Consider the following 23,270-nt stretch of genomic DNA (forward strand, 5'->3'; position numbering starts at 1 on the left):
AGTGCTGCTCCCAAACCCTATGTAATCCAAGCCTGAAACACAAATCAGAAGCTATCTGCAGACAGAAGTGCAAGCAAACAGCATGGTATTTCTCTGTAACGTGAGTGTCACTTATCTATTGAGTCTGATACACTTTAAGTACTAAGCGTTCAAATACATTTTATTTTAACCCTCAGTTTAGAGACGCTCCCGGAGAACGCAGTGTTTAGAAAACAGTCTGCTACACTGCTAAAGGCCCTGTCAGCTCTACTGGCTGTGCCAAGACAGCACAGCCTTTAACCAGGACTTTTTGTTAGGTTTTCACATTCAGACTTGATGTCACTTGATGGGATGCTGTGAATGAGTAAAATTGGAGCCGTTTATTGTAATAGCATCTTGACTCCTTGATGCTATATATAAGGATACTATTATATGATGCCATATAAAAGAGACAAACAATCCCAACAGTGTATTCATTAAGTATAGCCATGCAGAGACCCACAGAACAGCAAAGCATCACTAATATATCACTTCAATAAAAAATAAATAGATACAAAGCTGAAAGTGTGGATTCCTGCCAGAGATTCTTGCTTAAAGCCCTCACGTGTATGGATTCCTTGAGTATCCCTGCCTTTGGGTGCAGAATCTTTAGGCTGTACCTGTTGGGTCCTTTGATACAAACTAAGCCTATAGGTCACAGCAATGTTTTGATCTTTATTGATTCAAGAGGTTTGAAAACCTGGTACGTCTCAAGAGAAAAGTTTTCCTCAAGGGGGTCAGGAAACCAGCAGAGAATAAAAGCTGAAGATAGATTTTCTAAAACAAAGCAAAATTCATCTGTCATCTGGGTCATGGAAAACAAAGACTTGGATGTAAATGTCAGGTTACCCTCAACACCAGACCAGGGACCACGAAGCTCATCTGCTTCCCTCTTTACAGCAGACTCCATCTTTAGCATCTCTGTCTTGTTTTCTTAGACCTTCCTCCTTTCACCTGATCCTCACTCAAGGAGCATTAAACATTAACATCCAGGGACTGAGGCTGCTGTTACCTTTGCCTTCTCTTCATACAGACCAGCCCATCCACATTTGAAATGCAGTTCAACTCCAGATTAGATAGCTGAGAATAAATATCCATACATTTCTCTGTCTCAGTGTAGGATAAGAAGCTCTCTCCTCCCCCACAATAAATGCCATATATAATGGGAAGAAACAGTCATGCAAAGCAAAGCTTTTACAAGGCAATACAAAATAGCCTAAATCATCCACATCCCACCCTTCATCTACAGCCTTATTCTGGCACCTCACATCCCTCAGCCCATTCAAATCCACTCACAATGCTGCAGTGAAGATCACTGATCTGCCTTTGGCCACCTACTCCTGCCAGTGTGAGTGGCCCTGACAGCTGAATTGCCAGTGGGATGCTGGAGTTACAGATTTGTATTGCTTTGCTTTTTGGCTGATTATTCTAAACTTCAGTTTCTACCAAGAAACTGTAAAGCAAACTGCTCAAGTTTGAACAGTGCATTTCCACTGGCTGGTCCACTTCCACCAGTATATGATAGTCATGCTAGAAGCAACTAATAGCCTCAGCAACTGGTAGGCTTTCACTCTAGTATTAAACATCCCAGTTCAAGATCCACAAGAGGAATTACTACTTTTATGTTCCCTGCTTTGGGGATTTATTCCTACTTAGAGTCCATAATTATCATGCAAACTGTAAGAACATTGAGAAGAGCAGGAGGAATTAATAAATGAAAAAAGGAAACTGAGTAGAAGAACAGGGAGAGGTGAAACACACTAAATCCAATAATGCAAAAGGCTCTCAGGGAGTAATGAAGTCCTTTCTAAGTGACTCAGCAGAAGCTAAGAACATACAATGCAGATAACTCTCGGACACTTACACACAATAGGACCTGGCTGTGCTTTTCAGCCCCCTCCCTGTCACTGCTACTGTCCTGCTGAAAACACATCTCTGCTTTCTTCCTTTGCCAGACTTCTTCCATCCAACTCCATTCGTCTTTGGTCTTTACCCTTTTCCTGGCTCCCCATGTGGCTGCTGCACTGGTACCAAGTATTTCTGAAACGGCAGTGCCAGCCCACTGTCTGCCATCCCGTCATTTCCTTGAGTGTCCTGCCCCTCAAAGAACTGTGACAAAAGCAGTTCCCCATTTTCACTCATCCCTGGTTAAGTGCTACCCAACCAGTACCTGCCTACTTTGCTAAAAAGAAAAGCTTTCATCCATTCCTTTGTGTTACACACTGTGACGATAACTTGTATTGCCAACATCTGTGATTTACTACTTCCCCTAAATGTTTTCTGAATGCGTCTGCTTGCAGACAGTCTCTCAGATCATAGAATCACAGAATGGCTTGGGTTGGAAAGGACCTTAGATCATCCAGTTACAACCTTTGGATTCTGCAGGCTACAACTCCAAATACACACAAAGGCAAACACAGAGGGCTTTGACTTGAAATCTTCCCAAAAGTCACATCCTTTCCTTTCCAAGATGACCACTGGAAACTTTCATGAAAGTGTGCCATCCTGGCATGGAGGGGCCCTACCCTGGCCCTTCATCACACTAGCTGGGACACTAAACACAACTACTTTGTTGCTTACACAGCCTAAAATTATGCCCAGCACCATGTCAGCCAACTCCTTGTGCTCTAAGGCTACCAGTAACATAGGCAGCAAATGCTGCTGCGCTTTATAATTTGGCCTCCCAAACGACATCTCTCTCCATCTATTTTAAACCAGGATATAGTACAAACAACACTCATTACTTTGCTTTTAAAAACAGTATGAACAAACGCTCAGCTAAAACACCATAAATTGGCTTGGAGACTAGAGCAAGAAGATAAGCACTATAAGCACTTCATTAGGCATTTTCACTGCTCAGAGGAGAGATACAGATCTGAATCAAAAGATGTTCAGCTTGAACATTACACTTCAGAAGGAAAATTGGATAAACCATTGTAGAAACTTGCAGTTATTTACCAGTAGTTGCAAATTATCCATAAACTCTCCAGTATGTCTTTTCATTTCCTCTTCATCAAATGTGCAAATCATACTTCATTGCTTTTTCCTTTGCAACCAGCTGTAAGAAAGTTTTTAAGCTTTAAGGCTGCAATCACCCAAAAAGGAACACATAGAGGTATCTTTAATGTTCAAATTGGTTTATGTGCGAATCAAAGATTACATGGAAAATATATGGGACCTTAAATAAAGTCTTTTAAATAGCATTTGGAGAATGTTTCCCTCCTCTCCACCCATAAAACTGTCCCGTAAGGCAAGTATGGAGATGTGACTCCTTATTAATTTCTCCCTGTGGCATGACAAACATGATACTATCATATAATAACCCAGTGAAAGCAAGGAAAGAACTTAGAGTAATTTGTGTAATCTCTAGACTATAAGGCAAGTGTTTAGCCAGTGCTAAGAAGCTCAAGTTTGGAGGTTCAAATTATATTTGGTATATTATAATCTGATACTGTCTATTTGGTGGCAACTGCATCTGAGACAAGCAATTTTATGAGGTCAAAGTGGTGCCTCCAGCAATTCTGAAGATGCATAGAAGCCAGTGACATGGTTTAGTGTGAGGTGTCCCTGCCCATGGCAGGGGGGTTGGAACTAGATGATTTTAAGGTCCTTTCCAACCCAAACTATTCTATGATTCTAGGTTTCTGCCTTTGAACAGTACTGTTCAAACAAATACTGTAGTCTAAAGGAGACGGGGAATCCTTCAGGAAACCATAGTCACATCAGCTCCACAGTGCAAAATCTAAAAAGAGAACTGCATCAGGGAGGGGGAACAATCAAGAGTACATAAAGCAAAAAGCAAGTAAAACCATGGTGGCAAATCTTCATTCCCACACCTCCTCACCACCCCCTTTCAGCTCCCTCAGCGTGCAGAATAGGATATAGCACTCTTAAATGAACATGCCTGCACCACCAATGGTACTGCAAGCTCTGGTATTCCCTGGGAAAACAGAACAGATTTTCCCATTAAAAATCCCAGGCTCCTATATACTGAGCCAAGCGAAACTCTTCGTTAGCAACCGGCATCCCAGAACCTCCACAAGACAAAGGAGCAGCAGACCATTCGGCAAGATTCACTGCAAAAAGGCTTTAGGAGGGAAGATGTTTTCAACAGAACTTTTTACACCCATGTGAAGTGTGGTCAGCAAGAGAATCCCACTGCTTCCATTCCACACCTGTACTCACACAGGTCATCTGTTTCTTGAGACAAAACTATAAATAAAGGTGCAAAGAGCAGTACGAAGAACACTCATCTAACTATAGGCTCTGTAAGGCTGTGGATGCTCCACCAAAGACAAGGTCCTGCACAATGCAGAGGCAGATGTTGCAGGCAGCATTTACTTGGAGGGCTCCCTATTTCTGCAACTATCCAGCCCTTTCATGTGTGCAAGGACTTGGCTCGGGAGCAGTTCCTTTCAGCTTTCCCTGCTGTTACTCTACTCACTTCAGCACATATCAGTCGTCTTTTCTGAAGAGCTGCTACTGAGCTTCCCTCTTCCCCTCACTCCGGACTTCATCTGTGTTCTCCCACAGTTACCTGACCTTCTGAACTTCCTCCTGTGCTGGGAAATGCTGGGATAAGGAAGTAGATAGCTCTTTCACCTGCTTGTGCTTCCAGTTTGACAGTGTTCCTATTCTGCTGGCAGTAAGAAAGCACAGACAGGTATACAACAGCTGACAGAGTATTTTAAAAGGGAAAAAACCCCCAACCCAAATCATCATTTATGATGTGGCAAGACAAAGGGGAGATGCATCACAAAACCTGCAAGACACTACCAAATGAAGAGATTTACACCATAATAGTTACATGCTTATAGAATGTCAGTGAGACTATAGGATGCTGCCAGAAAGATAATTGGGATACTGTCAGTTGTAAAGGCATCACAGGGAAATGATTCTTGCTGCTGGCAGAATATAAGCCTGAAAAATAAACGCAGTCAAAACTGTGCATTATTTTCAATGCAAGGAGACACAGCTCTCGTGGCAGCAATGTATTTTGATTATGTTACCTCTGATGTGCTAAATGATTCATAAAGGAAGAGTATTTTCTATGAGGAAGCTTTCTCTAGTAACCAGGCAGTTGACACTTGTATCACTAAATTTAAGTATGTCCTTTTTTTTGGTCTTTTTAAGTCACTCAAACAGAAACCCCCTTGAGTAGAGCCACTCAGCCTGGCGACAATGTGAGCAAAGCTGGACCTTCTGCTTGAGTATGGTGGTAGTTCAACCAGTTCTGGATGGCTTTATCACATGGCAGTATTCAAAAGAAGGGCTGTAAGGCAGTAGCTGTGAATGGGATTCTAGGCAGGCATTAGTATCTAGAAAATCCATCCTCACATCTCACTGTCCACAATTTACCAGGCTGTGCCTACTGTGAGCATCATGCTACAGTCCAATACAACGCCCTTATTGCCAAAATTGCTATTAAGTAACATTGTTATCAAGTATTTCACATACAGAAGCCTTATGTGAAGACAAAGAAGAGTCCATGAAATGAAGTGAAATATGGAATACTTTCTAAATCCATTGAGAAGATATAAACAGCTGCCTCTTTAATCCCATCTCAGAAAAAAAAAAGCAAGGATTTTGTTATGAGAAAGATACATAGTAAAAACTTCGGTTCTATTTCTTTCACTATTCTAAGTGTATGAACAGCCTAAATATTTAAAAATTACTTTTATTAATTTTCAGTATTAAGTTTATCAAAGAGAAATCTCTCAGTTGACAATACTAGTCTAAGAGTGATCTGTGTTGTATTCAGTACATACACCAGTGCGTATGTACTGAAAGCACCAGTGAATTAGGGCACAGGTTTTAGAAGTAACTCCCACCTTACTCTGTGCATAGGCTTACCTTTCAGTTGACAACATGATTCAAATGGAACGTGTTTACAATGTCACAGTCTCTTCCATTAACAGAGCTTAGGCTTGGTGATCATCTTCTCATTTGGGGGTTTCTATATATTATGTATACACACACAGAGGGACACACAGAGCAAATATTAAGCAAATCCAATCTCGTACTCTTAAAAACGAGTGCTGCATAAACAAAACAGGAGCACACACGGCAATTTCATGGTTTAAATCCACCCCCACGGTTGTTCTCAGCAATTCAAGAACAGAGCTGCATGGGCAGATTGACAGAGTTTGAGTTACAGGCATCTGTGCTAAAATAATGATCAGCAGATGAAGGTTTTGTTCATTAAGCAACAGAATAAGGTCTTGTATTTTTGTTTGGTCCTCAAAAGGAAAATAAATACCCCAAAATCGCCAACGACAGCAAAAAAGCAGAATAAGCTCAAGGTACTCTGCTCCTTTCATTCACTTCCAGAAACCTACTCATCTGGAAGCACAATCTTAGTGCTATTCCAGGAACAAGCCATGATAAACAAACTTGCATGTATGAAATCAGTTACCTTACAAATCTGGAAAGAACGGAATAAACTACAGGGTAGCCTGTTAGGATAGCATGTGGCTGCTGCCAGTACCTCACTGCAGATGAAGCTAGGGAATCCCTAAGAGACCAGATGCAGAGCCGCCAGTCCCCATGTCTCAGTGTCTGAACAGCCAGGGTTCAGCTTCAAGTCCAAGGCAGGAAGTCTTTTCCTTTTGGGCCACTTTGTTTAGACTAAGTGCATGTAGTTTTACGGTTCACAAATACGCCCAGTCTTTCTTTCCACCCTGCTAGGGTGAGTGGGCTCGTTTTGCCCCAGTTATTTCCTATGGCAGGAAGTTTTACAGCCTCATTACCCATGATGTCAGAAAACGGGATAAACAAAGCAGTCTTAGCAAAAGCCTGGAGACTAAAGCAAAAGATGAACCAAAAGCCTATGGCAAAACCACTTCCTTTAAAGGAAAGAAAGGACTTTATGCTATTCTGATTTTACTTTCCTCTTCATGGAACGTCCCCATGCTCCTGTGTTACACGAACAACAGCAGAAGCTTCACTTGTAACTGTAGTTTGATTCATGTCATCCTCCCATGCATCTCTCTTGCAAGGTAAACAATTCCCCATCTTCAATTTCGCAAGCTAAAACAAGAGAGAGATAGCACCTAGGTTTTGTTTCAACAGCTTGCAGCAGCAAAGTTTCACAGCTTACTTTAAAGCATCTTGACTTAAATTAACCGAAAAAGAGGATAAATGTGCATGTTTTTCACAGCTGCCATGGAGCTCCAGGGCACAAATCTTTCCTTTCAGTCAATATTGAATGACTTTTCAAGAATGTGATTTAAGAGTATCAATAGAGCAAGAACTAGTTGTACAATGGTGTTATCTCCGTGCACGACCTGCCACAAGCTATGCTCCTCTGGGATTATAGCATGTACTAATACTGGAAAAACAAAGGTAGAAGAGCAAGATACAAGCCAAGCTTAGTAAGTGAGCTTGCCAGGCACACCTGTTTCTTCTTGCAAATGCTGAAATAGCTGGGCAGGAGGAACTGTGGTGCATCTGCAGACAGATATACTCAGGGAAGGTTCCAAAGTGATTATAACACATACCGGATCCTACGGATTTCAGTAGGACAGGACTGTTACCATTCAAACCTAGCCATGATTCACAGCATTCCACTCTAGAAGAACATGCATACCCCATCTTCAAGGTCTTTTGCTCTATTACAGGCATATTTGTACTCAAACATAACTTCTAGTTTACTCAGAAATAAAGAGAATCCTGATCAGCAAGGTTTTTTCTACCATAAGTTATGCAGCACATGTTCCAGTTCATTAATGCTGCTTAATCTTGAAAGCTGAAGGGATTTCACCGTTCTCCCTCTAACATTTACAAAATATTTCCATAAATTCCCTACTTACTGAGCAAATAACACATCCTCTCCAGTTAATGTTCCTACAGAGGCAGCACATCAGCTCGGGGTATCATGTACGGAGCACCCAGCTGGTTCTCTCGACCAGAGGACAGCAGGGACAGCCTGCGGAACTGAAGTCTCACCAAGAACAAAGCCTGCCTCCAGAGCAACAGGCTTGGATAAGAACTGGTGCAGCAAGGACCTACGCTTCTGGTTCATAGCCCTGCTCTCACGAGGGAACACAGAGCTCCCAGCAGTTTCCTTATGTAGGACACATCTGTTCAAAAGGGGATGAATCCAAGGAGATTCAAGGCTCCATTTTGTTGCCATCAAACTCAAACTCTAATAAGTAGAAGGCGTTACACGGGTGGGTAAAGAAACCATATCCTACATATTTTTAAATGGGTATTTCACTTTCTAAACCACCTCCTATGAATAGCTCTTCCCCCAGTTTATAAGCAAAGTGTATTTTAATAGTTTTCACTCAATGCATGACCACAGATATTTTTACAGCAAGCATATCTGCAGAACTCTATGTAGGTCTCCTAACAGGCAACACTCTAATGGGTGCAGGTCACTAACGATTAAACATTAACAACAAATGATCCTTTTTCAATCAGGTTTCAGTATGTTTAATCTGAACCAACAATAGGGTGAACCCAAACCATGAACTTGCACTGTCAGACTGGCAATAGCAGGATGCTCTGGGCTTACCAACAACATCGCAGTTGGCAACTGCTTATGACCCAGAATCCAAAGCACCACTCAGCACCCCCAGGCCCTCGAGCTGCGGGCATGGCACAACTTTGCCGTGGGGTACCTCAGCCCTGGGGCTGCTGGTCTGCTTTGGGAGATGTAGTTCTGGTGTCCCCAGCATAAAGACATGGAGCAAGTCCAGAGGAGGCCACGAGGATGCTCAGGGGCTGGAGCACCTCCTGTATGGAGACAGGCTGAGAACATTGGGGCTGTTCAGCCTGGAGAAGAGAAGGCGCCTGGAGAAGAGAAGGCGCCTGGAGAAGAGAAGGCGCCTGGAGACTTCAGAGCAGCTTCCAGGGTCTGAAGGGGGCTACAAGGATGCTGGAGAGGGACTCTTCATCAGGGACTGCAGCGATAGGACAAGGGGTGATGGGTTCAGACTGAAACAGGGCAAGTTCAGGTTAGATCTAAGGCAGAAGCTCTTCCCTGTGAGGGTGCTGAGGCGCTGGCCCAGGGTGCCCAGAGAAGCTGTGGCTGCCCCATCCCTGGCAGTGTTCAAGGCCAGGTTGGACACAGGGGCTTGGAGCAAGCTGCTCCAGTGGAAGGGGTCCCTGCCTGTGGCAGGGGTTGGAGCTGGAGAAGCTTTAAGGTCCCTTCCAACCCAAACCAGTCTGGGATTCTATGATGAAATTTCCAACAGCAGCAGCACGGTACCACGTTCCCCTAGTACACAGCGCTGGTTTCACGTAACAAAAGCCTTATTTTATGAACCAAATGGTCGGTTTCAGGTGTTTCCAAATTACAGTGGGGCAGAAGGGATCCTCGTGATAAAGACACGGAGATCACGCTCCGCAAACCACACCCGCGGCTGCCCCTCCTCAGAACGCACTCACAGCGCTGCCTCCAACTGGGAATACCCCGGGGGACGCAACGGAAGGGGCCGTGGCTGAGGAGCCGCCCAGGCGCCAGCCCTCAGGAGGGGCACGGAGGCCCAGGACACCCGGGGTGGGGTGGGGGCAGTGGGGGCGGCTTCACTCCTGCGCCCCCGCGGCCCCCGCCTGTCCCTGCCCGTGCGGCTCCCACGGCATCATTAACGCCGCGGCCACGCCCCTCCCAGGGAGCGGAGCCTCCCATCCCGCTGCGCTGATTGGCTGATGCTAACCCCGCCCCTCTACAGCATCTGCGGCCAGCTCGCGTCCCGCTGCCCTTCGGCTGGAGCGGTGGTGCGCAGGCGCACGGCAGCTCTGGCCGTTAGCTCCCTTGTCACTGCCTGACTGGAAAATGCCTCTTCTCTCTTCTCCCCTCCCAGGCATTCGGAGGAGAGAGGCGCGCTCCTGCTGTTTTAGCAGCGACTCTTGTGCTTCGCCGCATTTTTGTTTTACCCCGCTCCTTTGGCGGCTTCCCCTGCTCACCGCTCGCAGGCGTTCGCGGAGAGAAGCCGCGAGCCGGCGGGGCCTCTCACGTTAAGGGGTCCTTCCTCGCGAGGCGTCGCAGCCGGTGTGCCGCCGGGGCCGCTCGCCGGTGCTGCCCGCTATGTACTACAAGTTCCACGGCTTCACGCAGCGGCTGGTTGGGGCAGCGGCGGCCGACGCCTACAACCCGCAGGTAACGGGGCCGCGCCGCCCGCCCGCGCCGCCGTGACCTTCCCCGTCCTCTCCCCCGCGCGCCGCCGCTCGCTGCCCAGAGCCGGAGCAAGGAGCCGGGCCGGCCGGTGGAGGGGCAGCGGTGACGGCGGGCGGGTGCGTGCTGCCGGTCGGAGCGCTCCCATTGCTGCCGGCGCGGGCGTCCCCTCCACACCGGCGCCGGTGCCGTTTGTATTGTTGGGGGGGGGATCTCGCGCGCCCCGCTGTGCGCGTCCTCGGTGCATCATCACCGGGGGAGTGACCTTGGGCAAGGCGAGGCGCTTGGTTCTGCGGGGATGTGTTGGGTGTTACAGCAAGAGGTGGACAGGAGCTCCTGCGCTCCTGTCGTGCAGGAGCCATCCCAGGCTAGAGCAGTGGCTGCTGGCATTTTAAACTGCCTGGCAAATCCCCGTCCCTTGTTCCTGCATGCACAAAAACTAACTCCTGAAAGCATTCACACCCTTATTAGAGAGGACACGCATCTAGGGAAGTTTGTTTAAAGCAAAATGAAACCCAGCCTTTCCTCTGTAAGATGCTGACCTGTTTACTATGCATATAAAGGTTAAAAGTTGCATCATATAGGGTTATACCTTAAATGCTTCAAGTGCATGGTTAATTCTGCAAGAGTGAGGGGAGCTGAGGAAAGAGAGGGTAGATCCTGATTACGTCAAGCATTAAGGCATTAAATACATAAATATTAAAGCATTAAATAAATAAAGCATTTCCTATTGGTGAAAAGAAATCACAGAATATGTTTGCTTTATATGTGCATCAACACTGAATCCTAAGTAATACTAGAAAGATTGCAATCTGATTATGTTATGGGTCAAATGCAGTGTGGTTGCTAAGCAGCATTCAGGTTTTTTGACTAAACTTCGAAAAACTTAAGTTCTTACAGTTTAGTAATAAAAAAAACCCCCAAACCCCCAAATTCCTCAAAACAAAACGACACAAACTCTGGAGGTTTAGGGCTGGAAGGGTGATTTTTAAAAAGTCAGACTTTCCAAAGAACTGTCTCCAGAAAACAGACATACAGAATCCCAGACTGGTTTGGGTTGGAAAGGACCTTAAGATCATCCCATTCCAACCTGCTGGTATGGGCAGAGACACCTTCTACTAGAGCAGGTTGCTCCAAGCCCCTATGTCCAACCTGGCCTTGAGCACTGCCAGGGATGGGGCAGCCACAGGTTCTCTGGGAACCCTGTGCCAGCACCTCAGCACCCTTTACCTCAGTTTGGACTAATGAGCTCCAGAGGACCCTTCTATCCTGAATTACCACAAGATCTTAAGTAAACAGTGGGATAGCAGTGACTTTCTGGTATGGCAGCTTCTTTCCCAAGAAGAATTTTTGCCTTACTCTTTTCCCATCACTCTTTGGAAGGCTTCCTACTAGTAACAGAGGTGCAGCGCATAGGGAAGACAGTAGGATAAAGTGTTCTAGTCTAAAAGCACATCTGTTCATTAAGTGTATGTCCAACAGGCTCCTGTGGTAGAAAACATTTGCCACTGTTGCATTACTACCTCTTCTACACAAAGTCATAACCAAAGAATAAACATTGACACTTCATTTGTTTAGAGGAAAGCAAAAGCTAGGGTTACCATCACAGGTGTGGGCAAAAGGGCTTCAAGCCCAAGCAGTAAAGTGCCTCCTTTCTGGAAGAGTATAGCTTAGAACGCTCTGAATACATAGTGTTTATACATAGGCTTTAGGTCACTGGAAATACTTTTCTGCAAATAATGCATCTCTTGTAGGATCCTAAGAGAAAAACCCCAACATAAAAATACAGAAAGCTCTGATAAACCACCTGGAGTAAAGCTGTCCTAAAACATTTGGTTTCTGGAGCCCAGGTTGTGGAGTATTACTTAACTTTCTGTTCAGCAGGCTCCATTACCTTATAACAATCATCCCCTTTTAAGTATATCTTTAGGTTTTGGGGGATTAAAAAGGCAGAAGCAAGATAAGAGGGGAATAAAGAATTCTCTGTTATCCCACATTCTGTTCTATTAATGAATATTAGATACGAATGTCATTGTACTAGATACAGAAAGACATGATAAACTATGAATTCTTGACATCTTCTAGATGAAAATGCTGTAGCGTCATATATCATACTGGGTTGTAAAAGGTCCATGCAAAACTAGCTTCACAGATAAGTATCACTGCAGATAGAAACAAAGTCTAGATAGATCTCATTTGTGTGCTCTGCAAGCAGGAAGGAGAATGTCCAAGGCACAGGAATACTTCTCTTCCAGAACACTGTGATTCCTTTATAGGTCATCATCAGGCATTGTATTTCATTTCAGTGCCACCACTGAAATGTGAAAACCTAGTTTTTGAGAGAATATAATAGAGAAGATGAGATTGTCTCCAAGCAGGAGCATTTCACACAAGTCTGGCTTCATAGATGTGGGGTTTTCAGATTGATGAAAGAAACGCTGTCTTTTGTGTCTGGCTCATCATTCACACAGCTTAGTCCTCAATTGTAGCAAACAAACAAGCTATACAATAGAATAGAGAATAGCTGCATTTTCAAAAGTCACCTTCAGTCCCTTTTTACAGTGTTCTGAGGCCAGCTTTTTGGTAGAATTTGTCTTTTTGTGACACATTCAGGTGCATCGCTCAGCTTAAACTGATAAATAGAGACTAAAATAGGAAAAAAAAAAAATCACTTGAGTGAATAGATGCTAAGTCCAAAATGAAGTAAATTCTTTTTCCTACCCATTTCATTGCTGTATTTTATAAAACCATAGCTCAGCATGTAAAACAATTTGCTGTTTATACTTCTATTTGTCTTGATGTTTCTGCAAAAATGAAGACATCCTGCAATTCAAATCCTGCTTGGTCAAACACGCAATATAGCAATTCCATTCCAATGCTTCCCAATGGAGTATTGTTCTAATGCAGGTTTAAGCTTAGTGGGGGCTTGCAAAGTATCAGTCAAAATATATTTCAGAAATGCTTTTGCTGAGGAACATAACAGCTTATCCTAACAAAAAAAATCTCACAGTCTGAAATCTGTGGTGTTCTTTCCATCTCAGTGCTGGCGTTCTTAGAAGACGATTTTGCATTTAGCAAAGTTATGTACAGTAGTGTGAACAGCTTAGCCTGTTTGAATAAACAGGAGGTTAAAAACTACTGCTCACATTTAGGAGGATAATGACTGCCATCACTGCTACAAATTCAATAAAAACTATTACTTCAAATAGTTGGCTGGTGTTTAAAGTACAAAGAGCGAGATCAGTTTCAGAGGCTGTCAGGTGAGGATGACTATGTGAGCTTTTCCCTAGTTCTAGGCTGTGATCCTAGTAGAAATTTAGTAGTACTACCATATCTTGACTTGATGCAACTTCTTCTGCTTGTGGCTATTTAAAACCCCCACAAAACACAGATCTGGTGACTTTAGCTGTTATGACTTGCTTGGAGTTAGTTGAGAAGTTATAATGATTAACCTATGCTGTAGATGGTACTTAAAAATGTACACAAAATCACTTTTACTTGCTTGTGTCATCCTAACACAAACAAAGCCTCAAGTGATCCTACCTAAAAAATTCCTTGTATTAGTGGCAACAAATATATTTAACCTCTTACAGTGAGGCATGTTCTTCTACTGTGAAGGACATACTATTTAGATGTGTCTAGGTTCAGCAAGCCTATAAAAGCTCCTTCAATGCATGCTCTGAAATAAGAATTCTCAGCTTAACTTTCTTACCTGTTTCCCCTTTGTCAGTTTGGTCCTTACCTCAGTTTTCTCTACTTTCTCATTCTCTGATCTGTTTGAGCAATTCCCCTAACATGCAATAGCTTAAGCGTGGTGGTATTGCCATGAAACTGCTCCAAATCCTGACCTGGTTTGGGCTGTCATAGAAATGCAAATCTAACTTGGGAATTCCCACTAGCAAGGCAACAGGTTCCTTTTAACTTTGTGCATGTTGCCAACCTTCAGGCCTCTGACAGGAAAGCAGACACTCTTTACAGAGGGGTAGGCAGGTAATTCTGTTTGTTGTTTTGGATTTCACTGAGGGCTTCAGCAGTGCTGATGAAATCAGCTGATGTTGACTCTTCTGCACGAGCACACATCTGCTGTACTTTGTCCAAGGATTGGTATAAATTCATAGAATCATAGAATAGTTAGGGTTGGAAAGGACGTTAAGATCATCCAGTTCCAACCCCTTGCCATGGGCAGGGACACCTCACTCTAAACCATGTCACCCAAGACTCCATCCAACCTGGCCTTGAACACTGCCAGGGATGGAGCATTCACAGCTTCCTGGTAACATGATTAGAAAGAAAAGATTAACACCTGTCATGGTTTAAGCCCAGGCCATAAATCAGAACCACTAAGTCCACTTCCCCCCCCACCTTTCTTCCCTCCCCTTCTGGAGGGACGGGGAGGAGAATCAAAAGAATGCAGCTCCCACGGGTTGAGATAAGAACAGTTTAATAACTAAGGCATAACACAAATCACTACTGCTACCACTAATAGTAATAATGATAAAGGAAATAACAAGCAAGAGAATACAACCGCTCACCAACGGGTACCTCAACCCCACCCTGCCATGATCCAGCCCTTCCGGGCACTCTCAGTTCTACATCCTGGGCATGACGTGCTGTGGTATGGAATACCTCTTTGGCTAGCTTGGGTCAGGTGTCCTGTCCCTGCTTCCTCCCAGCTTCTCCTCCTCCCTGGCAGAGCATGAGACTCACAAAGTCCTTGATCAGTCTAAACATCAGTGTTATCAGCTCCATTCCCAGGCCGAAAGTCAAAAACACAGTGCTGCAAAAGCTACTAAGAAGGAGAAAAACTGACTGCTGCTACTGAACCCAGGACACACCTTAGTATCAGAAGAGGAATTATCAATGTGAAACATTTTCTTATAAAGCATAGGTCAGATCTTAGAGGCATTCATTCCTCAGTACTATCTTCAGTGTAGTGAGACTGATGTTAATGACATCTGCAGTTCTAGTCTTGTTAAATACAAGTGACAATTAAGGGTAATTTAAGGTGTCTTAATGATATGCTGAAAAAATTATCTACATTGAAATTACAGAATCATAGAATAGTTCAGGTTGGAAAGGACCTTAAGGTCATCCAATTCCAACCCCCTGCCATGGGCAGGGACACCTCACACTAAACCATGGCACCCAAGACTCCATCCAGCCTGGCCTCAAACACTGCCAAGGATGGAGCATTCTCAACTTTCTTGGGCACCCTGGGCCAGCGCCTCAGCACCCTCACAGGGAAGAGCTTCTGCCTTAGATCTAACCTGAGCTTCCCCTGTTTCAGTTTGAACCCATCACCCCTTGTCCTATCGCTGCAGTCCCTGATGAAGCGTCCCTCCTCAGCACCCTTGTAGGCAACAATTCTTACACTGAGGATTTCTCTTCAGCCATGCGAAGCTGCTCATGGGGAGTACATTGAGAAGTCAGAAAGGATGCTTCCATGTTCCTGCTTAGCCCTGACCCAAAGATGTACCTCAGAAACCAGTGTGCCAACCACATCTTTAGCTCATTGTCACAGGTCTTCATACCAGATAAATATTCTTTGTAATGTATCCTTGTAATGACTGGCAGTGCCTGCCTAATGTGACAATTGGTGCATTTGCAAGTGTTATATTCCTTGATATTTTAATCTTTATTTATGCAGGGACTCAAACCAATAGTTTCCACTGAATCCCCAGCTCTGACAACACCTAAACTTGCTTCAGATATACCAGCAACTGATTCTTTCTTGGGTAAAAACAAGGTGCCAGACCTACAGAAACTTTTTCAGGTAATGAAAAATTAGAGTAACTTAAAGAAAACAAGAGTGAGACATATCTTTCCCTATTTTAATGTAGCTAACTGCCTCTGCCATTCTACTAGACCAACATTTTGTAAAGTCTAGTTAAGAAAGTGTCAAGTATAGTGTAACCTGTATACTTGTACTGTACCACAAGGTAGTATATGCCTTACAGAGGAGATAAATACAGAAAGTGGAAAGTCTAGTAACACTGTCTTTTCCCTGCCTTTAGAAGATTCTTATGGTATTATTTGACAACTGGAAGCACTTTCCGCCTGGGAATCCAAGTGTCTGCCTTAAAGCAGATCTGAAGGAGCAGAGCAGATCATTACTGTTGTGTATATACTTTGAAGCTGTTTATAAGGCAGTAGAAAAGCACAGTGAAGTTCTCAAAGCCAGTTTGTTAGTTATGCAATTTCTAAGTGTACTAGGACTTTTCATAAAACAAATCAGTTAATTCTGAAGAGAGTTCAAGCATGTGCTTTATATAACGTTCCCTCTTCCCTCTTACCTGCTGCTTGCATTTGGAATGTGTCGGGCTGACTTGGTGAATCACTTTTTATATGTACCTTTTCACATTCATTTCTTAGTGACACTTTTTCCATCCAGATCCTCTTGAGAAATATTGCAAGATACATTCTCTCTGCCTGCGCTTAACAGCTTTGGCTAATAAATTAACTTGCCTTTGCATTTGTCTTGCAAAATGAAAACTACATAGTACATGGGATTGCAGATAGCCTGTTTGTCAGGAGGTTTCCCATGTGGAATTCTTTTAATTCACCCGAATTTAGCTTGTTACTTATGGTCTTGATGTGGGTGTTCACTTCCTTTTTTGTTTTCTGTTTCACTCCTTCCCACAGAAACCAGATGGGCTGCCAGTACACCTGAAACGAGGCGTTCCAGACAGGCTGCTTTATCGGACCACTATGGCTCTAACAATAGGCGGGACAATCTACTGTCTAGTAGCACTGTACATGGCCTCACAACCAAGAAACCAAAAATAAATGAACCACAACTCATGGGACTCATGCCATTTCTCTGAAGGACCTCCTGCATGTATCTGCACTTGCTTTCATTCGGTGATCATGTGGGGTTCGTTATTGAGGTCACATTTCTCAGAGAAAAGGTTATTAAATCTGTTGCCTTATGTGTTCTAAAAAAAAATCAATGTAAACCAACATAAAGACATATTTTAACATGGTTTCAGCTTTGTACTTGTTGTCTTGCAGGTGTGTGTGGATAGTTGGAGAAAGTGAAGCTTTTCCTTCCTTCCAGCTTAAACAATTAGAGGGAGGACAGGAGAAATGCTTTGTGGGCTGTGCTCCACATTGCTTAGTGGGGGGTTGCTGCTGGTTTTCGGAAGAATAACAGCGAATCATTTCATTATTAACAACATGTTGGGAACCTGTTTCTGTCATACACAGCTATTTTACATAAGCAGGTGGCAGTGGAACCTCTCCAAATACTGGTATATCATAAATAATGTTAGCATCACTGTATGCAGCAGAGAGCACCGGTGCTGTAGCATCAGTTATACCAGTTTTTGGACCTTCATTTGTCAAACTATCTTAATGTGCAATAAAGGTAACTACACGAGTAATAAAACAGGCAGCTCTTGAAAAGTTCCAGACTACTTCAGCTGGCTCAATAGCGCAATAATCATATTGGTACACTTTTGGGTTAAGTTCAACTCAGAGATCTCAAACCAGACAACTGGTTCAGTTACGTTGCTGCAGTCTTTTTGAGATGGTAATCCTCTTAAAACCCTCTCTCAGAAGTCACTGGGTGTTTAACTGTAATTTTTGATTACAGGTCACTGTCATAACTCAGCTGCCTATTATTTTCATTGCACGCACATAGCTATTAGTGTACACAAATACAAGCACATTTCCTTTGCTGTGTGAGTGGAAGAGAGAAGCCAGTAAACCTCTTTATTCATTCTCTTTCCTTTGTAATATAGCCTTCAACTGCAAGTTTCACACTAGTCTTAGAAAAAAAGCATCCTCTAATTTGATAGATCCTCCTCTGACTACGAATGTCAAGCGTTCACTCATGGTCACTCAGGTTATAGATAAGCAAGGCTTCACTGGCCTCTGTAAAGGCCCATCTCTTTCAGAACTGTGCAGAAACCACTTTCCATATAAATAAGCAAAACCATTAATAAAGGAACCTGAAATTTTCTTCAATCTTTTACTAAAAAAATCCTGATTTTTTTTTTCCAGTCCAGTTATATCAAAACCATATTAATGTTATTTCCATAGGAAAAAAAAAGAGGGCCACCAGGAGGCTCAGGGGCTGGAGCACCTCCTGTATGGAGACAGGCTGAGAAGACTGGGGCTGTTGAGCCTGGAAAAGAGAAGCTGCGTGGAGACCTCAGAGCAGCTTCCAGTGTCTGAAGGGGGCTCCAAGGATGCTGGAGAGGGACTCTTCATCAGGGACTGTAGTGATAGGACAAGGGGTGATGGGTTCAAACTGAAAGGGGGCAAGTTCAGGTTAGATCTAAGGCAGAAGCTCTTCCCTGTGAGGGTGCTGAGGCGCTGGCCCAGGGTGCCCAGAGAAGCTGTGGCTGCCCCATCCCTGGCAGTGTTCAAGGCCAGGTTGGACACAGGGGCTTGGAGCAAGCTGCTCTAGTGGAAGGTGTCCCTGCCTGTGGCAGGGAGTTGGGACTGAATGATCTTAATGTCCTTTCAACCCAAAGCATTTTATGATTCAGAAATGGCTGCTTATACTGTGATCTCAGCTTTCAGTCAATGTTGGGATTTCAGGATGGGAGAGATTAAGTCACTGGAGAAGAAATTTGTAAGGAAGCAAGACTGAAAGAACAGCAGAAAACAATGAAGTTCTCCAAGAACTGACAGCTGCGTTGTCTGTAGTGATAAAATTTGTGACCCTCAGTCACCCATGCTCCCATGGCACCAAGAACCTGGTGCTGTAGGCTGGTTAGTCCTATTAAGAAAAAAAAAGAGGCAAGCACTGTGGAGGTTACTGTCTACTTTCCTTGTGTATCATCTATTAAGCACTGCCTACAAGAGTTGTTGTAAAGGATGCTTTACACACAAACTTCACAGGGTGAGCTTTGCTCAGAAAATGTCTATTTGCAGTGAGTTTTAGGAACTCCAGTGCTTTTAGAGTTCACACATTGGATAGCAACTCTCTGCTTGTTGGTAAGGTAGGTGTGGAGAAAGCAACTCAACTGTTATCCCAGAGCCCATTAACCAGTGGAAATACTCTGCCAAGTGCTTCTGGAATGAACAACCACTGGCGCTTATCACTCAGGTCCAGCTGTCATAAAGGGAACTCAGCTGGGAGATTGGGTTCATGTATTGCTATAGAGGTCACAGTTGGAACTATTCATATCAGAACTGTTTTCCTGTTGCGCTGGGTCAGGCTATTTCCAGCTGTGTCAGCAGCTAAAAACGAATGCTACAGGAAAAAGAAAACGCCATCGAGTTTTGCAAATAACCGGACACTAAATCACCCTTTTGGGGTTTTGGTGATTTTTCAGTGTTTGGATTTGGAAAAACACTTTTCACTTTGCCCTTCTCCAAAACCCTGACCAGGGGAAGCAGGATGAGAGCCCTGCTTCAGCTTGTCTGATTCCCATCCCTGCTTCAGCTGGAACAAAGGCATTGCTTGCCTGCAGCCATTGGGCAGGGCTCCAGTCCCAAGAGAAAGAGAAGGCTGCATTTCTATATTCCCACAGCAACATACTGTGAAGAGCAGGAGATCTTGCAAGCTCTAACCAGAAGGTCAGGTTGTGACAGCAAAATGTTGCCTTTTTCCACACTTAGATTTGAGATCATCATCATGAAATGACAATATTATAAATCCTTTTCTTCCTAGTTAATAAAAGCTCTGTTAAATATCTACTTAAAATATTTCTGATGCCAGATTTGTGTGAGGATTCAAGGGGGTTTAAGTGGTTTGAATTACTGTTTGTGATAGAGACACCTAAGCTTATTCAAGAGCACCCTTACCTTTAAAAGGAGTGGTCGGTCACTGGCCAAATGTTAAATGAGATTTGAAGTCAGGAGACCCAGGAGTGAATTGCAGCATCAAGAAGGCTACTTCAGTATTTGGAGTTGTCATCTCCAGAACTAGCTCTGACTTGGATGCTACAGTTTCATCCTGTGTGTTGTGTTTTGGTCATTTGTTTCTTTTCACTTGTAAAGACCCTCTCAGGTTTGTACTAGAAATGATGCAACCTCCCGGCACTGAGAAATGAACAAACAAGATTTGTTTTTAAGTGATAGCTTATACTCCAGTGTTCTGGCTTGAAAGCACAGTAGAGACTAAATTATAATAAGCTCTCATACCCCAAGGCACTGGCTTTGGAAGGGAAAGCAGCTGAGATTTACAGTACTTGGGAACAAAATTATCTCGTGGATAATCATCCATCCCCCATGACATTATCTTATTGTCGAGAGACAGTGGTTTTCCTTCTCAAACGATCTTTCTCGCAACATGAATTCAATAGTTACATCTTTGTAATCATTTTTAAATAAGATCTCCTTCCTGCTTTTTATGTGGGAGGAGTAGAATAAACACACTAGAGATGATGTTGGGAGTCCCCACCTATCTTTCGGCTGCTTTAAAAAGCAAAGCATGTTAAGGAGAAGGTTCCTCCGCAGTGTTTCAGTATGACCATTTCACCTCAACAGGCTTTTGCCTTAAGATTTTAAATTGTCCATAGACTGATTATATTGATACTAAGATTTTAATGACTTGATCTTGCCTTAAAATAAAGCTTGTCAAACTAAAAGGCATTGTAAGGAATAAAACCAAGACAAACTAGGAATCTGCTCTTACAGACATCAAAAAGCTGAGGAGTGTTTAAGAGGTGTTTTCTCTCTCTCACACATATATATATATAATTTATTCTATCTTTATCCTCCTCCCTCCACATTCAAGCCTCCCAAGAGGCTTCAGGAGAGTCACAGATCAGTTTTTTCCACTCCCATCACAAGCCATTACCTCTGCAGATCTTATGGTGTAAAAACATCCAAATGCTTTCACACGAAGAGGAAGAAGTGTGTGTATGGGCAAGTTACACGTACAATCGCGCTCAACTGTTCTAAACCAAAGTTACAAGCCATTTACTTTTCGTGCCATGCTATACTCATCTCTTACCCGCCCTCTCCAGCTCTTAACCTTAGGGAAAAGTTTCACAGGAAGCCAAAATCTGATCTCTGCTTAAAAATGGAAAGGAGGAAAAACTTGCCTGTACTCTAAGCATGAATTTAACCTACAGGCGTGAAAACCCCACCTTTGAAGTATCTTGCATATGCAGTACTAATTGCATCTTACGCTATTAAAGATGATGAATCTGAATCAATTCTAGTCAGCTAAAGTGCAAGTGATGCACCAATTGCTAAGAAGTAGAAGCATATTTGCTGTGAGGGGGAGCACAAGCATGCCTGCGGATCAGGAAGCAGGGTATACACTGTCAAGCATGGTGCCTCACTAGTAGCAGATCTTAACCTCCCGGTGCTTCTTATATGATACCAGACTGCTTTTGGGTCTGGCACTAGACAGAAGGAACCATTTTATTTGTACATGATCTTAACATACAAGAAAGTTAAACTCCAGGGTGTGTTTCCCACCCAGGCTATTGCAAGCAGCCCGTGTCTGGCCTCCAGGAAGACACTCATCATCCTCTGGCTCCAAAGAGATGATACTCCACACTCAAACATATTGCTAAATGACTTTGCCCAGTGCACCCAGTGCTGCAAAACTAGGGAGGTGGGAAGGAGGGGGAAGTACTTTGCTTCACTTCACATCAGCTGCATACCACTGTCACTTCTCTCCTTCCCTCACTCCCACAGTTGTATTCTCTAAGACCATGAACCATTTTCTACTTCTTTCTTCTTCCCCACAGCATTTTTAAACATTCAGTGCCACAAAAGGAATGAAATTGTTCCCGAGTGCTTCCAGAGAGCTTTTGGAACGCTCCTATTGGAAGGGACACATCTGTCACACAGCTTTTTCTTCTCTGCAAGCTGGAACAAGCCCTGGAAATCTCCTTTGTGAAGTCTGTGATCCTGTCACCTCCACACCTCGCACCCACTCCAGGTACACAGGCAAACCTCTCACTGCAGTGGCAAGTCTATAGTGTGCAAATGTAGGGGCCTCAAATGACTTGCTGCTCCCAAGCACCTGACTCTGTCAAAGAAATAGAGGAAATACTTATTCCCTGCAGTATTCTTCCACTTGTTACCTCAAATGCATATTGTACCCACTTCTGTATCTTCCTTGCAATTCAGTCACACACTTGCTATCAATTGCTTTATCTGTTTGTGGTGTGGGGCTGCTTCAAACACCTTGCATTCCCTTTCCAATTTCATTCCTGCCCTAAATTTGAGCACTCAAAATTATGAATTTAGGCATTAATTTAAATGAGCATCTGTTACAAAACCTTTCCTTGAGCCATGGGGCAGGCAGCTCACAGCATCCACCGCAGAGTTCAGTACGACCTGCCACCGCAACCAGGTGTTCTTCCCTGCCACGCAAAGCCATTCTTAGCATTTCACATAGTTATATGTAAGGAAGATCATTTGTGTAGTCCTCAGTCTCTTACCCACCTGCAAGAGATTGGGCTCTGTCTAATTCACAATACTGCCTAAGTGCAAATTGTGTCTTAAACTAAAATGATAACAGCCCTCCTTTGAAAGGAGGCAAGAAGAACATGTTTGGGGGAGTGGAGAGATCATAACTATCAATTCCATCAACTTGAACTGGACTTGCCACCTGGAGATCAAAACTAATGAAATGCAGCTTTTCTGGCATAAATAAGTGCTGCTTGTTAAAGCTCATTCTTGCATAAGCATAAGGAAAATGTATCAGTCTTCTAAAATGGAACTGATGAAGCAACTCTGCTCCTATGCAGAAGAAAAGCCATGCTTCAGCACACTCATTGTTAGCAGCACAACCCTGCAGGATGAGCACAACTCAAGACTCCATGCTCACAAAACATCACCCGCAATGCCCTACATTGTGATAAAGCTGGAGCCCACATGGGTTCACCGAGATGTGGAGAAACCAAACAGCTCGTAGCACTGTGCCACCAATGCACTGTGCCACCAATGCACTCCCCTTTCGGGAAAGCTTCGAAAGCAAACTGAAAGGATGGTTTCTGTCAACCCCAGAGACTTGCTGTTTCCAGTTCACCCAGATGCCTATCTAAAGCTCTGCAACAGCTTCCCATGGCCACTGAAGAACAGCTTGCTGGACAAAGGGCTGAAATAGTACCCATACATGTTCCCAGCCTGACAGATAGCGCCTCTCAGGTAGAGAAGTTGTGTATTCGATGAAGTCATAATACAATATCCAAGTGTGGCCGTATTAAAATGA

At 43.8% G+C, this 23,270-nt stretch overlaps 1 protein-coding gene across 3 annotated transcripts; it reads left to right on the forward strand.

Annotated features, from left to right (window-relative positions):
- Positions 1 to 9,783: 9,783 nt before the first annotated feature.
- COX7A2L (cytochrome c oxidase subunit 7A2 like) lies at positions 9,784 to 21,854 on the forward strand. 3 transcript variants are annotated; one of them, XR_013956579.1, is made up of 4 exons: positions 9,784 to 10,123; positions 15,786 to 15,911; positions 16,781 to 17,046; positions 21,799 to 21,854. XR_013956579.1 is itself a non-coding variant. In XM_080615288.1 (3 exons), exons 1-3 carry the CDS (start codon positions 10,052 to 10,054, stop codon positions 16,922 to 16,924), a joined length of 342 nt encoding a protein of 113 aa, XP_080471414.1. In that variant the 5' UTR covers positions 9,784 to 10,051; the 3' UTR covers positions 16,925 to 17,143. The 3 variants fall into 3 exon arrangements, 2 of the variants coding, with proteins under 2 accessions (XP_080471414.1, XP_080471415.1); XM_080615288.1 differs by lacking the exon at positions 21,799 to 21,854 and having other exon boundaries at positions 16,781 to 17,143; XM_080615289.1 differs by lacking the exons at positions 15,786 to 15,911; positions 21,799 to 21,854 and having other exon boundaries at positions 16,781 to 17,143.
- The last annotated feature ends 1,416 nt before the right edge of the window (positions 21,855 to 23,270 follow it).

The sequence above is a fragment of the Psittacula echo genome (assembly GCF_963264785.1).
Source record: "Psittacula echo genome assembly, chromosome: 4".
NCBI classification, from domain to species: domain Eukaryota; kingdom Metazoa; phylum Chordata; class Aves; order Psittaciformes; family Psittacidae; genus Psittacula; species Psittacula echo.

Bases quoted from the DNA above. Each gene is read 5' to 3' on its own strand.
- COX7A2L (XM_080615288.1), top strand. From the start codon at position 10,052: ATGTACTACAAGTTCCACGGCTTCACGCAGCGGCTGGTTGGGGCAGCG. The intron at 10,124-15,785 runs GTAACGGGGCCG...TTATTTATGCAG, and splicing joins CCGACGCCTACAACCCGCAG to GGACTCAAACCAATAGTTTC. The intron at 15,912-16,780 runs GTAATGAAAAAT...TCCTTCCCACAG, and splicing joins ACCTACAGAAACTTTTTCAG to AAACCAGATGGGCTGCCAGT.